At 38.5% G+C, this 16,339-nt stretch overlaps 1 protein-coding gene across 12 annotated transcripts in view; it reads right to left on the bottom strand.

Annotated features, from left to right (window-relative positions):
- POU2F1 (POU class 2 homeobox 1) overlaps positions 1 to 16,339 on the bottom strand; it is a 173,401-nt gene that overhangs the window by 11,924 nt on the left and 145,138 nt on the right. For all 12 annotated transcript variants that reach the window (XM_025877836.2, XM_073899954.1, XM_073899959.1 and 9 more), the window contains 4 exons: positions 15,619 to 15,798; positions 13,687 to 13,792; positions 2,744 to 3,086; positions 1,990 to 2,078 (listed from right to left, as the gene is read on the bottom strand). In XM_025877836.2, the coding sequence (XP_025733621.1) occupies positions 1,990 to 2,078; positions 2,744 to 3,086; positions 13,687 to 13,792; positions 15,619 to 15,798 (718 nt within the window). The remainder of the gene's footprint in view (positions 1 to 1,989; positions 2,079 to 2,743; positions 3,087 to 13,686; positions 13,793 to 15,618; positions 15,799 to 16,339) is intronic.

Below are 16,339 nucleotides of genomic sequence, written 5' to 3'. Positions count from 1 at the left end.
TCCGATCAGTTTGTTTTTAATGAAGATTGCTGATTTTACACATTCATTCAAAAGGCAAACTAGGTATAGTGACTGGGACACTAAAATACAGTTAGCTTTTTGGGCGCCTGGGTGGCTCAGCCGGTTAGGCGGCTGCCTTTGGCTCAGGTCATGGTCCCGGGGTCCTGGGATTGAGTCCCGCGTCAGGCTCCCTGCTCGGCGGAGAGCCTGCTTCTCCCTCTCCCTGCCTCTCTGCCTACTTGTTCTCTCTCTCTCTCTGTGTCAAATAAATAAATAAAATCTTTAAAAAGAAAATCTGATGTCCACCAGTTTACTAAACAATATTATTAAAAAAAAATACAGTTAGCTTTTTGCCAACTAACTGGCATTATTCATAAATTTGAGCACTTTTTAAAAAGTAGGATGTACAAGATGAAAACCAGCTTTCAAAATGGCTTCAGTTCTAAAATCATTATATATTACCAAATAAAGTGTAAGGTGTGGTTACTATGTCACTTGCTGAAGCATCACATTTGATTCCTACAACTTACACAGAGGAGGGGGGGGGGAGGGGAGGAGGGGAGGGGGGAGGGGGAGGGGAGGGAGGAAGACAGCAGGCAGCCCAAGGGGCTCGCTAAGGTTGGGACTTGCTCTCCTGAGTGAGTCTCTCCGTGACGCCGTCTGTCGAAGCTCCACAGAAGCTATCGGTGAACTTTGTAAATAATCAGGCACTCTCACTGAGTACCTTCTTCTGTTCTCTGACAACCCCTCCAAGCTCCTCCCACCCATATAACCATATTTTCACATGAAGATTTGAGGGGTTTTCTAATGGCATTAAAAATGTGGTTAATTTCTTACATAATATATAAAGAAAGCAAGGGGGACTGAAGGGAAGGTCTCTGACTTCGGATCTGGTCATACAAAGAGCACAGATCAGCGAGACTTGGTGCAGCTTGACGTTTTCTGAGATTCTAGACTTCCTGTCATGGAATAGTTGTAGAGCTTCCCAGACAATACTCGTTCTAATGTCAGCTGTGCCCTGGGAAGGCATCTGCCTTTGTAGCCTCACTACAGCCCAGAGGTACACCCTCACACAAGAGAAAAAGTGATTTATCACAAATCTTATGCCAAAAAGAAATCCCTGTATCACAAAAGGTTTACAGCCCTACCATCAATTAGATTTATAACTCATTTCTCTATAGTATACTGTAGAGATTATCATTCATGAAACACTCAGCTTAATTGAGGTTGGCTAATAGCTTATTTTTGGCTCCAGGAACTCTCATATAAGTACAAACCATTTAAATTTTAAGAAAAAAAGTTCTCTGATTAGTATAGTGATGTCTCAAATTGTCTTCCTGAATCACATAACATAGCATCTTTAGACACAAAGCTTAGAAGCCAAACAAGGCAAACCCTTCCCTACATAGAATGAGTGGATTTAGACTGGATAGCATGCTAAAGACAAAAGAGACCCATCTGGGCTCGGAAAAGAGACAATCCAAGAGAATATATGTTCTATACTGATGGGGATATACAAAGGGCAGAACCTAACAATGACAAGTATTGCTGAAGTCTGCATAATGTGCTTCAAGGTTAACTCATTATGGGACCTTCTCATATATGTGTCTCTTAGGGGTGGGGATGGGGACTGGCAATTTTTTCTTGGTCAAGTTTACCTGGAGATGGGTCTTGGATGTCTACTTAGGTATATTTATCAGGGGGAAATTCTGCCTCCAAGTCTATTCACATAAGGTAAGTATCAGCATAGAGTCCTGTTTTTTTTTTTTTTTTTTACCATACTACACACTAAGCATATTTCCTGTTCTTACAAACGAACACCTATACTGCTTGTAGAAAGCTTTTTTACAAGGACATTTTCTTGGTCCTCCAGTTAGCATTATCAATTCAACTCTCTCTCCCCACCATCTTCACCTCTAGCAAAGCAAACTTCCCTCATTAAAAAGAAAGAAAAAAAAAGAGCTAAGTAAGGGGAAAAATTCTACTGACCTTGAATAGTTGCCAGTGTACTGTTGCTCATGAGAGCTGGGCTGAGGGCACCGCCCAGGGTCCCTGGATTGAGACTGAGTAAGGCACCTCTGCAAGTCCAAAAGAGCAGTCACTTTGTTACAATGTAGGCACATCTGTGAGTTTGACAATATACCCACAAAAGGACAAGAGAAAGGAAAATACGGCTGGGGCAGTATAAGGAAATATTTGTTATTCTCCTTATGAGAATAAGGTTTCTTACTGCTTTCTTGTACGAAGCAAAATAAGGGTATGATCCACACAGAACCTAAAACCTGCACAATCATGCTGACTCTTCTTTGAATTACGTCATTCTCTTCTTTTCCAAAACAAAAGAATGCCAGCAAAAGGAATGTATTTACAAAGTAATCCTTGTATGTTTGATAATATAAAACTGGGGATCTAACTACTCTATTTCTTGTCTGTGTCTGAGAATTAGAAAGCAGACAGCTGAGAGAGTTTAAATGGAGAATTCTGGGCTTTCTTCCTGGCCCCACAACTCAGGAAGATCAGCTCTGCGTCTTCATCTGGAAATACTAGTAAGAGACTTAAGTCCAGCTATGACCAAGGCCCCGGGGCTACCACAGAGCTCCCTGTGCCAAACGGATGAAGGCTTTAAAGAGATTTTTTTCGGGGGGAGGGGGGCACTTAAGAGGGTGGTCAAGTGTCCCCGACGAGTAGCTCCAGGGAGGGCTCCTAGCTGTTGCTCAGGTGACCAGGGCGAGAGGCTCCTTACCCAGCTGCGAACTGCGAGGGCGCCATCAGGCCCGGGCTCAGTCCCGCGGCGGCGGCCATGGCAGCGAGACCAGCGTTCGCCGGCAGCTGTGCAGCTCCTTGGAGGGCGGCGGCCGCCGCTGTCTGCAAGCCTGACGCTGTCACCATCACCTGGCTGGTCCCAAGAGGAGAGGACAAAGTGGAGGTGGTCTGTGTTGTGCTGGTCTCACTGGCACCAGATGCCTCGGAGGTGGAGGCTGAGGCAGACGGGGAGGGACTCAGCGAGGGGGAGGTGACGGCTGAGGAAGCTGGCGGCGCCGTGGAAATGACCGTGGCAGTGTTGCTGGACGTGCTGTCTGTGGTGCCTGAAGGGAGAACCAGAGGAGAACGTGACCTTTGGTGGTGGTGCGGGGGGGGGGGGGGGGGGGGGGGGGGGGGGGTGTCTCTACCGGAACCGTGGCTTTCTTCAGCCACACTCTAAGACTCAATGGTGACGAAGTCATCTACCATCCAATAACCTCTACATGTGTCCTTTTATTAACCTAGTTTAGCGATCCTATGGAAATGAACATTTTAGAACCCAAACCATGAACCCTGCTTTAAGAGGCAAGCACAATAAAGCAGCCAGGGAAGAAAGAGAGAACACAGTTTTCTATTTCCAGTTTCCTACTCAAAAAATAAAAGAATCACAGAAGCTCTAACTATGGAATACAACTGGTCTGGGGAAGAAACATAAAGCAAAACAATCCTTGCTTCTGAAAAGCATTTTCAATCAGAAATTTTAGTAGTCTCTATAGAAAAATCAAAACAAAACAATGAAGGCAAGAAAAACTAAAAGTTAACATATTTTTCTAAAGTTAACATGTCAATAATAGTTGCAGAAATAGTACGAAATAGTACGAAAATAACTATGGGCCTATGTCTAGATGCCCTTGCATTGAAAAATTTAAGTAGCCATTCTGTAATGAAAATCAGCTCTCAAAAAGCCTATTGTAAACATTTTCTTATTCATGGAAATAATAACAGACAAGGATATCATGAAACTCACAAAAGCATGAAAAGAAATGAAGCTCTAGGAAATTGTTATTTCAGAGACCTTAAAAAAAAAAAAAACAAGATGCCTAAACTTCTTTTTGTTGTAAGGAGAACAACAAATGTTTGTTTACAAACAACTAATTGACATTATAAATATCACTGCTGAAAACTAAAACACATTCACTGGAATTATTTAATATTCGAGATCAATGTTGTCCAACAGAAACATAATAAATACGTGATTTAAAATTTTCTAGTGGTCCTACTGAAAATATTAAAAAGAAATAGGTTAAATTATTTCCACAGGATTATCATTTTAACATGCAATCAGTCTCAAAAAAGTATTTTTTTTTCATACTGAGTCTTTGAAAATGGTGTATAGTTTACACTTAACAGCACATCTCACTTTGCACTGGCCCAGTTGTATGTACTTAAAAAGCACAGGTAGCTACTGCCTGCCACATGGTGCCCAGCACAGGTCTAGAGGTTAGGCCTGTTGAGTCACGAAGGGAAGCCTGACGAAAAGAATGTAGTGTCTTTGCCCAAAGTAGAAACGACTCATAAGGCAGGCAGAGGACAGAGCACCTGCCATAAAGCAGAATTCAGCTGTCCCCGGGAGCCATAGTTCTGACGCTATTTACAGAAGGCAGTATGGTACCGGCTCTCCAGTCAGTTCTCAGTCAACGCCTGAGAACACAAACGCAGGCTTGCCTGCACCAGCTGGAACTTAATTTACTGAAACTCACTACGTTCTAGGGTATCACCAACCATATATACATATAAAGCAGAACCTAAGTGGTATTTTCTAAGGACAGAGAACTCAAAAAGACAAAAAGCATCTATAAATTTTCAGTATAATACTTCTGTGAGGCATAAAAGACTTGGTACATTACAGAAGAACTAGACCAATCAAAATAAACATTTCAAACCCATAAACACATTGGAACAAAGACCTTACGTAAGAGATAACTTTTTTGGTGATAAAATCTATCACTAAGCTGAAGACGACTCTCTCTTAAAAAATTGTTTCGTCTTCCTAAAATCTATTTTCGAGCATTTTGGTCTATACTAAGAACATCTAGAATTCAACTCTCTTCTCATTTTCACTCTAAGGAAGTGTTTCTTTCACATCATGGAGCTGGGAGAGCATCAGACATCATCTGTTTCAGTACTGACTCCACTCTTCCTGCCCCCATACTGCTGCACAAAGTGAATTCCACAAACATATCTTTCTTACTGCTAATCAAAAAGGGACCACTTACTCCTTTTTCTCCCTTCTCAAAAACAGATAAAATTCCCTCTTGATTGCTGTTGTCCCTAAGTACAACTACACCTGTGTGGGTATCATTAGTCACGGCTGCACTATTCTTTCAGTTCTAAATCTACCGGATCACTCTGTATCTCTGAGCCCCTGATGCTGTGCTGCGTCCTGTGTTGGATAGATTCACTCTTCCACTTTGACACCTGTAAGAACTCTCGTTCTATCTAGAAAGGCAAATGTCTTTTCTTATTTCTCTTGTATTGCTAAGAAATTTCAATGTACTTTCAATCTTTTCTTGCCTAATTTCTCACCTTATCTACCCTGATTTTATCTATGGGCACTACTTCCCTTTCAAAGTTCTGAAACTGTCCATTTCCATAAGACCCCTTATCTTGAGGTCAAAGACTTATTTAAAATAGGCTTTTTTTCACTCTCCACCGCCACTGCTTTCGGACAGACCATTCAGTGTCACTCTCTTAAAATCCCCTATATATACAAAGAAAGTCCCAGTAATCCTCAGCAGTAAAGTAAACCTGGGTTAGGATATGACTCCAGAAACCACTCCCAGGTGTTTTTTCTGGTTGTCATCCTTCAACCACATTCCAGGTGTTTTTCAATAGACTATGTCATGTGAGCACTAGCAATTTTCAAATAAATTCTCCTAGCTAGTGAATCATATTTTATTTTATTTTTAAAGGTTTTATTTATTGGGGCGCCTGGGTGGCTCAGTCGTTAAGCGTCTGCCTTCGGCTCAGGTCATGATCCCAGGGTCCTGGGATCGAGCCCCACGTTGGGCTCCCTGCTCAGCAGGAAGCCTGCTTCTCCCTCTTCCACTCCCCCTGCTTGTGTTCCCTCTCTCACTGTCTCTCTCTCTCTGTCAAATAAATCAATACAATCTTTAAAAAAAATAAAATAAAGTAAGGTTTTATTTATTTGAGAGTGCAAGCAAGCGCACAAGCAGGAGGAGTGGCAGGCAGAGGGAGAGAGAGAAGACGACTCCCTGCTGAGCAGGGAGCCTGACGTGGGCCTGGATCCCAGGACGCTGGGATCATGACCTGAGCTGAAGGCAGAAAAGACGCCTAACTGACTGAGCCACCCAGGGACCCTAGTGAATCACATTTTTTTTTTTTTAAGATTTTTTATTTATTTGACAGAGAGAGAGACACAGCGAGAGAGGAAACACAAGCAGGGGGAGCAGGAGAGGGAGAAGCAGGCTCTCCGCCGAGCAGGGAGCTCGATGTGGGGCTCGATCTCAGGACCCTGGGATCATGACCTGAGCCGAAGGCAGACGCTTAACGACTGAGCCACCCAGGCGCCCCTATTTTTACTATTTAATTGTAAGAGTTATTTATATGCTCTAGACACAGTTCCTTTATCAGATATATGATTTATAATGTTTTCTCCAAGTCTGTGGGTGTCTTTTCATTTTCTTGTCTCCCAAAGTACAAAAGATTCTGCTTTTGATAAATTCCAATTTATCATTTTTTTTCTTCTATAGATTGTGTTTGGTGTTGTATCTACAAACTCTTGGCCTAACCCGAGATCATAAAGATTTTCTATGTTTTCTAAACATTTTATTTCTTACATTTAGGCCCTTGATCCCATCCTAGGTTTTGTGCATGGTATCAGGAAAGGCTCTAAATTCATCTTCATGAATATGAACATCCAATTGTCTCAGAACCATTTGGTGAAGAGTATCTTTTTGCTACTGAATTGCTTTGGTACCTCTGTCAAAAGTCAACAGAGTGTAAGTTTAAAGGTGTGTTTCTGGACTCTTGACTCTGTTCCATTAACTACTGTCTGTCCTCATGCTGGCAGCACACTTTTTACCACCTAGCTTTACACCATGCTCTGAAATCAGGGTATCTAAGCCCTCCACCTTCATTCTTTTTCAAAACTGTTTTGGCTATTCTGGGTCCCTTCCATATATATTTTAGAATGAGTTTATCATGATAATTACTGCAAAAAATTTGCTAGAATTTTTACTATAATTGTACTGAATCTATAGATCAATTCAGAGAATACTGTCATCTTAAAAATACGGAGTCTTCTAAACCATGAACATGGACTATCTCCATTTATTCAGACTTTCTTTAATTTCTCTTAGCAAACTGCAGTTTTCACTGTTTAAGTCTTGCACTTCTTTTGTTTGATTTATTTCCGAGTACTTTATTCTTTTTGAAGCTATTGTGAATAAAATTATTTTTGTAATTTCATTTTTGGACTGCTCACTAATAGTATATATGCAATTGATTTTATATGTTGACCTTGTATCCTGCAACAACACTAAATTCATTTATTAGTCCTAGTAGTTTTGTTGCTATGCAGATTCCTTGGGATTTTTATATATACAGAATAATGCAAATAAGGAGTTTAACTTCTCCCCTTTCAAATTGGATGTTTTTCATTTTTCCCCTTTAACTGGCTATAACCTCTAGTACAATGTTAATTCGTCTACAAGAGCTTGCTTTGTTCCCAATTTTAGGGGGAAAGCATTCAGTCTTTCACCATGAAGTATGCCGTTAGCTGTAGGTTTTTAATAGAAGCCCTTTATTCTTTATCTGGTGAGGAAGTTCTCTTCTTTTCTAGGTTTTTATTATGAATGGGTGTTGATTTTGTCAAATGCTTTTCCTGTATCTACTGAGATGATCCTGTGGTTCTGGTCCTTTCTTCTATTGCTGTGGTGTATTACATTACCCGATGTTCAGTTATTATTAAACCACCCTTACATTCCTGGGATAAGTCCCCCTTGGTGGTGATGTATAATCTTTTCTGTATGTTACTGGATTTAATTTGCTAAAATTTGCTGAGTGTTTTTGTGTGTATCTTCATAAGGGATATGGGCCTATAATTTTTTTTGTATGTGTGTGGTATCTTTGTCTGGCTTTAGTATCAAGGTAATATGGGCTTCATACAACGAGCTGTCCTTTACCTTCTGGAAGAGAGAGCTGAAGATTAACTTTATTTCCTCTTTAAGTATCTGATATAATTCACTGCTAAAGCCATCTGGGCCTAAGCTTTTCTTTTTGGAAAAGCTTTACATTAATGGTTCATTTATTTTGCTTGCTTTAAGTCTATTTAAGTTTTCTTTTTTTGAGTGAGTTTGGATAATCTGTGTCTTTCTCAGAATTTATCCATTTCATCTAAATTGCCTTATTTTTTTGGGTATAAAGTTGTTCATAATACTCCAGTATGCCACATAATGCGCCAGTTCCATTCTTAAATATATACCCAAAAGAACTGAAAACGTGTCCACATAAAAACCTACACACAAATGCTCACAGCAGTAATATTCAAAATGGCCAAAAACTGAAAGCAACTCAAATGTCCATGATGAACAAAATGTGTTTTAAATATCATACAACCATAAATAAGGAATGAAGTACTGATATATTCTGCAAGATGGATAAACCTTGGGAAATGTTATACTAAATGAAAGAAGCCAGACACAGAAGACCATATAATTTATTATTCTATCTGTATGAAATGTCCAAAACAAGCATATCCATAGAGACAGAGTAGACCAGCCAGGAGTAGGGTGAGGAATCAAAGGGGAGGGATTGCTAATGGGTATGGGGTTGCATATGGTTCATTATGAAACAATGTTTTGGGGAAAAAGATTGGGGCAGAGCATGTTTAGTTGAGATTATTAAAGGCTGTTGAATTTTTGTCTTTGAGACACATCAGAACACATATCTTTCTGGAGTAGTATAGTCATGATCATTCTTATATCTATTCTAGGAAAGCTTACCAGGGAGCTATAATGTGCCAAGCACTGTGCTAAATACTGGAAAATAAAAGCAACTGTGTCAATAAGACAAGATTTCTCTTAGAAGATGGTAAACTGAGGATATGGTTTTTTCCTCTTCATTTCTAAAATCCTATTCCAAATGATGGTAAAGAAAAAAGGAAGTAAGAGCTCTGGGGACAGATACCAGAGGACTTGAGATTTTGACAGACTTGCAGAAATGAGAAACAGGTTGAAATTTGGTGGTAGGGAAACCAACTTGAGTCCAGCAGGGCACAGTAGACAACTATGACAGAAGTGAGAATTACTCACCTCAACAGAGCCCTGAGGAGATTCCAAGCTTAGAGTTGTCATTGAAAGAGAATTACAACAGAAGGGAATGACATTATTCTGAAGAGAACTTTCTGTACAGTTCTGACTTTTGAAACCAATGTTTGATGATACGCTATTATCTCATATATTTAAAAAAAAATCACAAGGATGAGAGGAAGAACACTAATACTGAATACAAGTAAAACAAACTGAATTTCAAATGAATAATGTAACTACACTGAAGAGGATAGAGAAATAACTAATCCAAACAACTTCTGAACACAGAATTTGGACTTTATGCCTTCAGGTTAAAGACAAGAACTCTAAACAAATATGGAACTCAAATTGGTAGACCTTTTCTGTTTAGAGGCATGGGTTAGCAATTTTGAAACCACTTTGTTTTTACTATAGGATTGAGCAATTAAGTAACGATATTGTTGATAATAGGAGCCAGGTTGCTCACTGTCACTGTGAAGGGAGTTAACATGGAAAAAGGTATGGGTAGAAAAGAATAAACTATAGGGTGCTGGGCCGGAATTGGAGATATCAGTATGAACTCACTGATATTAAATAAAAGAAGATAAAGAAAAATGCATATAGATATGCAATAACAATAAATTTACATGTGTCTATCCAAACACACATACTAATGTATTATGTATATTTCTATCGAGATGTTCTAGCATCAATGACAACAGTATCAATAAATGCATCTAGATCTTGGTGTCTACATACCTTTCCTCACTAAAAAGAACTAGGGATTCTTGAAGAAATGGCTGATTCCAGGCCTGGAGCAGAGAAAATTTAAGATGAGGTTGAACATCTTGTGCCAAAAAATAAGGAAGCACTCAAAGAATGTAAGGGACATGTCGAAAAAGCACAGGAGCCACCACCAAGGGGCTCCCACTGGCAAAATGAAGAACAATTTGAACATTAAAATAAAAAGTAATAGTAGGATTCTAACTTACTAAATATAGAAAGAATGTCTGAGTCCATACTAATATAGACAGATAAATAGGGGAAAAGGAAAAGTGCATCCTTACAGTTGAAAGGCAACTAATAAAAGTAGAAGAAATGAAAGAATTATTTGAGAATCATAGTAATAGATCCATACAAAAATCATCAATGGACACTAGTGGGCAAAGGTTTGGAAAAAAAAAAAAACAACCCAGGATATCTGTATAGTCTCAAATTCCCCATTTACTGAAGAGTAAAATAATAACTACTCAATGAAAAACCCTGACATATACCACCTTAATAAAATTATCAAAGTTAATTCCACCAGTAGTGGGACTAATCAATAGCATGTGTGTCCATATCATGCACAAAGGAGGACTCAACGCACTTCTGTGGTCTTCTTGCCCAAAGTGCATAATCCAAATCTAATCATGAGTAAACGTCAGACAACACATCTACAAAATAAATAGCTACATTCCTCAGAAAATCAATGTCCTAAAATACAAAGCAAGACTCATATTGTCCCCAATTTAAGAAGACTAAAGAGACACAGTAACTGAATGCAATGCATGATTTAAGATTTTCTTTTGCTATAAGAGACATTATTGGCACATCTGGGAAAATATGAATGTGAATTTTTACTAAATATTAGGACTGAGTCAATGTTAATTTCCTGATTTTCGATAACTGTATTCTGGCTATATGTGGTAATTTCTTGTTCTTTAGAAAATACACAGTGATGTAGGGATAAAGTAGCATGTCCACAACTTGCTCTTAAAACTGTTCAGAAAAACATCACATATACAGAAAGGGAAACAGAAAGAGAAAAAGGAGAGAAAAAGCAAATACATAAGATTTTCTCATTTGGAGAATCTAAGGGAAGAGATGTGGGATTTCTCTGAACTATTCTTATAAATTTTCTGTAAATCTGAAATTACATAAAAATAAAGAATTAAAAAAATAAGTATGTACAAAGGTCCTCATTACAGTATTATTTATAATAGTGAAAACTTCATTCCTTTAATAATTAGTTACTGAGTATCTTACATTCTAGGAGGTGTGCTAGACATGAAAGATACAATATTGAACAAGCAAGACCAGTTATGTGGTTCAGAGACTGAGGGGTTTCTTGGGATGTAAGATTTGCAGGACTCAAACTGAAAAAGCTTGTCATTCTAGGTAAAACTGAGCCATGATGGCACTATATGGAAATGTTTACAAAATTCTGATACAACCATTCAATACAATAAGGTCAAATCAAAAGTAGAAATGTGAAAACTATAACACGGGATGACACTTATAAAATAAGAAGTAAAAAAAAAAGTGGGACACACTAAACACTATTAGAATTGTACTATATATAAAAGATCTAAAGGCAAAATAAAAATAGCTCATTGTGATTACTTTTCTTATTTGAGTTTCTGATAATGTTCAATTTTTTTAAGAACCGAAGAAAAAATTCATTTCAAAAAAGTTACCAACACTTCAATTTTTATTTTTTATTTATTGTTTTTAAGTAGGCTCCACAGGAGGCTTGAACTCACAACTCTGAGATCAAGACCTGAGCTGAGGGGCGCCTGGGTAGCTCAGTCATTAAGCGTCTGCCTTCAGCTCAGGTCATGATCCCAGGGTCCTGGGATTGAGCCCTGCGTCGGGCTCCCTGCTCGGTGGGAAGCCTGCTTCTCCCTCTCCCACTCCCCCTGCTTGTGTTCTTGCTCTTGCTATCTCTCTGTCAAATAAATAAAATCTTTAAAACAAACAAACAAAAAAACCCCCTGAGCTGAGATTAAGAGTCAATTGCTTAACCGTCTGACCCACCAAAGCACCCCAGTTACCAACATTTTAGAAAACAGTTATAATTAAATGCACATAAATGGGCTGAGCAACTGAGTTCAGGAAAATGTCACTTGTCAATTAGGACCATCAAAAACTGAAAATTTTTAGCTAGTTTTGAGTATGTGTATCTCCTAAAAATTACCTTCTGTTTCAGATTTTTGCCACATTTTTAGAAAATTTGCAAAGCTACCCATTCTATTAAGTTCTATTTGAACTATAAGGAATTGTTCTGCAAAAGATGGTTATCTTTAGGCCTAATATAATATGACTTATAATTTGTTGGGAAGGAAAAGTTTAGTTTATAATTTAACAGATGATGGCAGGCAGGGAGGACGGTGAGTTCCTTAAAGGCCGGATTTTCACTTTCTAGTGCCCAAAACAACAGCAACCAATCACCAACAGTTTGCGTACTATGCTGAAGTGCTAAATACTATATACTCTCAAACATGGGCGTTCTTAACTTACGATCTCTATTCCTAAGGCATCCAAAAATGTCCCCAGTGAGGTAGAGACGGATGGGAGTTGTCCTTTATGAACCTCCCTATATTTTACTAAAAACTGTGGGTATGTCTGTTTTGTGAAGGGAAAATTTAAAGCTTTTATCAAATTTTCCAGGAGCTCTAAAACCCAAAAAGGTCGAAAAGCACTATTCTAGGAGTGCCTAGGTGGCTCAGTTGGTTAAGCACCTGACTCTTGATCTCAGCTCAGGTCTTGATCTCAGGGTAGTGAGTTCAAGCCCTACACTGGGCTCTACTTTAAGCCTACATTAAAAAAAAAAAAAAAAAAAAAAAAAAATGTGCTACTCTAAATAAATCAACAAAATCATGAGATTTCCTAACAACTTAGAAATTTAAGAACTATATAAAGCCATTCAGTTAGATCACAGAATCAAAGAAGTGTTATACAAACTGAAAACATGAGAGGACAATCAAATTCCTCAACTTTAGGTTAAATTCAAGCTTGACTGTGAAATATCATAAATCCATTTGCGGGTTTACTAGCACATAATCAACCTGGTGAATAATTACAGAATGCCTTATTCATCATATATCACTAAAAAGTTTCTGATGACAACACTGAGTTATTTTAAATGTGCTATTGGGAAATGTGCTAGTTTAAAGGAGGCCAAAGGAAAAAAAAATTGTTCATTTTATAGTGAATGTGTCAGGCACCAGACACTGAGATTGCAAAAAGAATATTCAGACCTTTTGAGAAGTGCAAAATCTACTGGAAAGACAAAAGTATACAAATATAATCGTTTATAATACAGGCAGGTGGAAATGAACAGTATCCTGGGAAAGCTAAAGAATATTTCTAGAAAGAACTGATGCCTGTGCTGGAGTCGTTTCATTGCTATCGGAAAGAAGTGCAGTGGGGATATTTACAAAGGCATGGATGGACTCTTCCTGCGTGCTGAGGATGGAAGGGAGAAAAGACTAGTGGGAGGTTAGATCCAGATTAATAACCTTCTAGGAACTGATGATGAATCTGGATGCTTTCCTGAATACAAAAAGCTGTAGCCACTGAAGGTTTGGAAGGAGTTACTTGAAAGGTAAGTCTGGGAACAATGCAGAAGGTAAGAGTTAGGTGGGAAAGAACAAAGCAGGTAAGAAAACCTTTATGTGAAAGTATTCTTTCTGACCAAGTTAATTATGCCTGTTTTCTGGAGTTCAGGTTTTCATATACGACTTTGCAAGAAAAGCAATACATATTTCTAGTTTAGAGCCTTCGTTTGCAATTTAATTCACAATTCTCAGAGAGACGTGTCATGCGCCTACCATCTGCAGGCCAGCTGCGAGGCCCAGCGGCCGCTTACCCGTAACAGAGAGGTTGGTCACCGCAGCGCTGCTCAGCGGGAGGACCGGACTGACCGTGAGGGTCGTGGCCGCACTGCTCGTCACAAGGCTTGGCGTGGGTGCCACCTAGAGGTCAGAAATGAAAATACGCGAAAGCATTTTTTAAAAAATTCAAATCAATACTGAAGATGTATTTTCCCTATAAAAATTTTTAAATTCCAGATACAACAGAATTAAAAGGGCCTAAGAGGAACTAATTTTATAATCATCTTTTGATCTTGGAATTGAGAAAATAGACATACGTTCAAAGGCTGCTATCAGAAGATGGTTTTTCTCTGATAGGAGAAATGGCTTTGCCCAGGTTTTAAAAAGAAATAATAAAAAACATTCCTAAATTTCAATGCTGTTGAGTAAGATAGACTCCAAGTAAGTAAGGAATATTATACTAATTATCAACGTAATCTACACAAGAAAACTATTCAATAGGATCAGAGAATCAGGGATTCTTGGATTGCTTTTATTTTTGGTCATGTGGGGGACATGACTATCTTGCTTTTGTTTTTAATGAATGATATGGAAAGAATGTGAAGCAAAATTTTAAAGAGCTGACAGTTTCTTTTTGAAATAACAAAATACTTCTACAGTTTTGTAAGAAATACTTTTTTTCTCCTTTTAGTACAAATAAATCCAAAACACAAAATAGCCACCTACATAAAACAGAACCGGATCTAATGACTGTCTTTTTCATAACTACTATGTCGTGAACTTCAGGATTAAAGCCCAACCATTCAACAACCACAGCCTTCCCTTAACAACCAGTACGTGCTCTTAACGTGATTTTAGTTTAAAAAGCATCCCAGTATAGAATGATATTAAAATACAATAAAAACAAATTAACAAGGAAAGATCAGAAATGCAAACCCAATAATCTCATCACCTGTGGAATCCTGGCTGGAAATACAGTGTCACATTTGCCATCATCCTTAAGATCAAGGGAGTACATTACCACTGCATGTCCCCTCAGTCTAGAATACTATTCCAAAGCAATGGGTGGAGGTTACTCAATGAGGTTATTAATGAAAGGTCCCACATAATGTTTGCGAGTGAAGATGTGAGATGGCTGAATTCATACAAGTTCAGAGCTAAAGGTTATCTGGGAATTTACTGTCACTTCCTCATGTAAGTTTAATAAACTGGGCTTTAAAGCCCAACATGAACACAGGGACACCTGGGTGGCTTAGCCAGTTAAGCGTCCGACTCTTGATTTTGGCTCAGGTCATGATCTCAGGGTTGTGAGACTGAGCCCTGCATCGGATCCGTGCTGAGTGGGGAGTCTGCTTGAATTCTCTCCCTCATCCTCAACCTCCCCAAACAAAACAAAACAAACAAAACAACAACAAAAAACCCAAAAACCCAACATGAATAAAAAGCAACTAAGGATTTTTTTTAGGTGACTGGAATCTAGCAAATCTGCTCCCATAGTTACAGAGTAACCTAATAAACTACATCAAAGAAGAGAATAATGGAGCCACCATGAAACAGGAAAGAATTAAAATTGTTCACTTTAAAAAAGAAAGATCAGTAAGTTCTTAATGACATGAGATTACTTTAATAACATTTATTTTTTTTAAACCATCTTTTTTTTAGTTTTTATTTATTTATTTGTCAGAGAGAGAGAGAGAACACAAGCAGGGGAGAAGCAGGCTCCCTGCTGAGCAGGGGATCTGATGCGCGACTTAATCATGACCTGAGCCGAAGGCAGATGCTTAACCAACTGAGTCACCCAGGCGTCCCACTTTAGTAACATTTAAAATACAAATTTATACATACTTACTCAACATGAATATATATATACAGTAAATTACAATTATGAAATAAGTCTATTTTATAGATCATTTGTAAAATTATAAAAATTAGTCCTTGAGCTTGCATCCTCCACTTTTTATCCTTACCAGCGAGGTTGGACTGGGGAAAATTGCTTTGATAGGTGAACTGCTGGTCCCACCACTGCTTGGTGGGTTGATTCTTTTTTCTTTCTGGCGGCGATTACAAAACCAAACACGAATCACCTCCTTTTCCATACTGAGCTGATCAGCAATCATGGTGATCTCTTCCGAGGTAGGCTTTTGATTCTAAAGGGGGAAAAAAATCATCTTTTGAAATACCTTTTTATTATTTTAATTAAAAAAAATTTTTGGGGGGGGCTTAACTTTTTAAACTACTGGCATAAATATACAAATGGGGAGGGATAAATCAGAGAATGAAGTTGGGATATATATGACCATATTGGCCCGCTTTTAACAAAGAACTTCTATAGATAATCATTCTAACGAACATATATTTATTAACTTATTCATACTAAGAATAAGTTATTCTTTTTTTTTAAACAATTTTATTTGTCAGAGAGAGAGGGAGAGTACAAGCAGGGGGAGCAGCAGAGGAAGAAGCAGGCTCCCCACTAAGCAAGGAGCCTGATGCGGGACTCGATCCCAGGACCCTGGGATCATGACCTGAGCCGAAGGCAGACGCTTAACCGACTGAGCCACCCAGGCGCCCCAAGAATAAGTTATTCTTGAATATTTATTTTTTTCCTTAAGGGCTATTAATCTCAGATAAAATTAATAATCAATGTAACTTTATATATTGGTAGGAATGTAAGAGTTTCTCAGTGCT

The sequence above is a fragment of the Callorhinus ursinus genome, unplaced genomic scaffold, assembly GCF_003265705.2.
Source record: "Callorhinus ursinus isolate GAN/ISIS: 27379988/994484 unplaced genomic scaffold, GSC_fseal_2.0 scaffold13, whole genome shotgun sequence".
Lineage (NCBI taxonomy): Eukaryota > Metazoa > Chordata > Mammalia > Carnivora > Otariidae > Callorhinus > Callorhinus ursinus.
The sequence above is the reverse complement of the archived record's forward strand: the minus strand, read 5'-3'. Positions and strand labels throughout refer to the sequence as shown.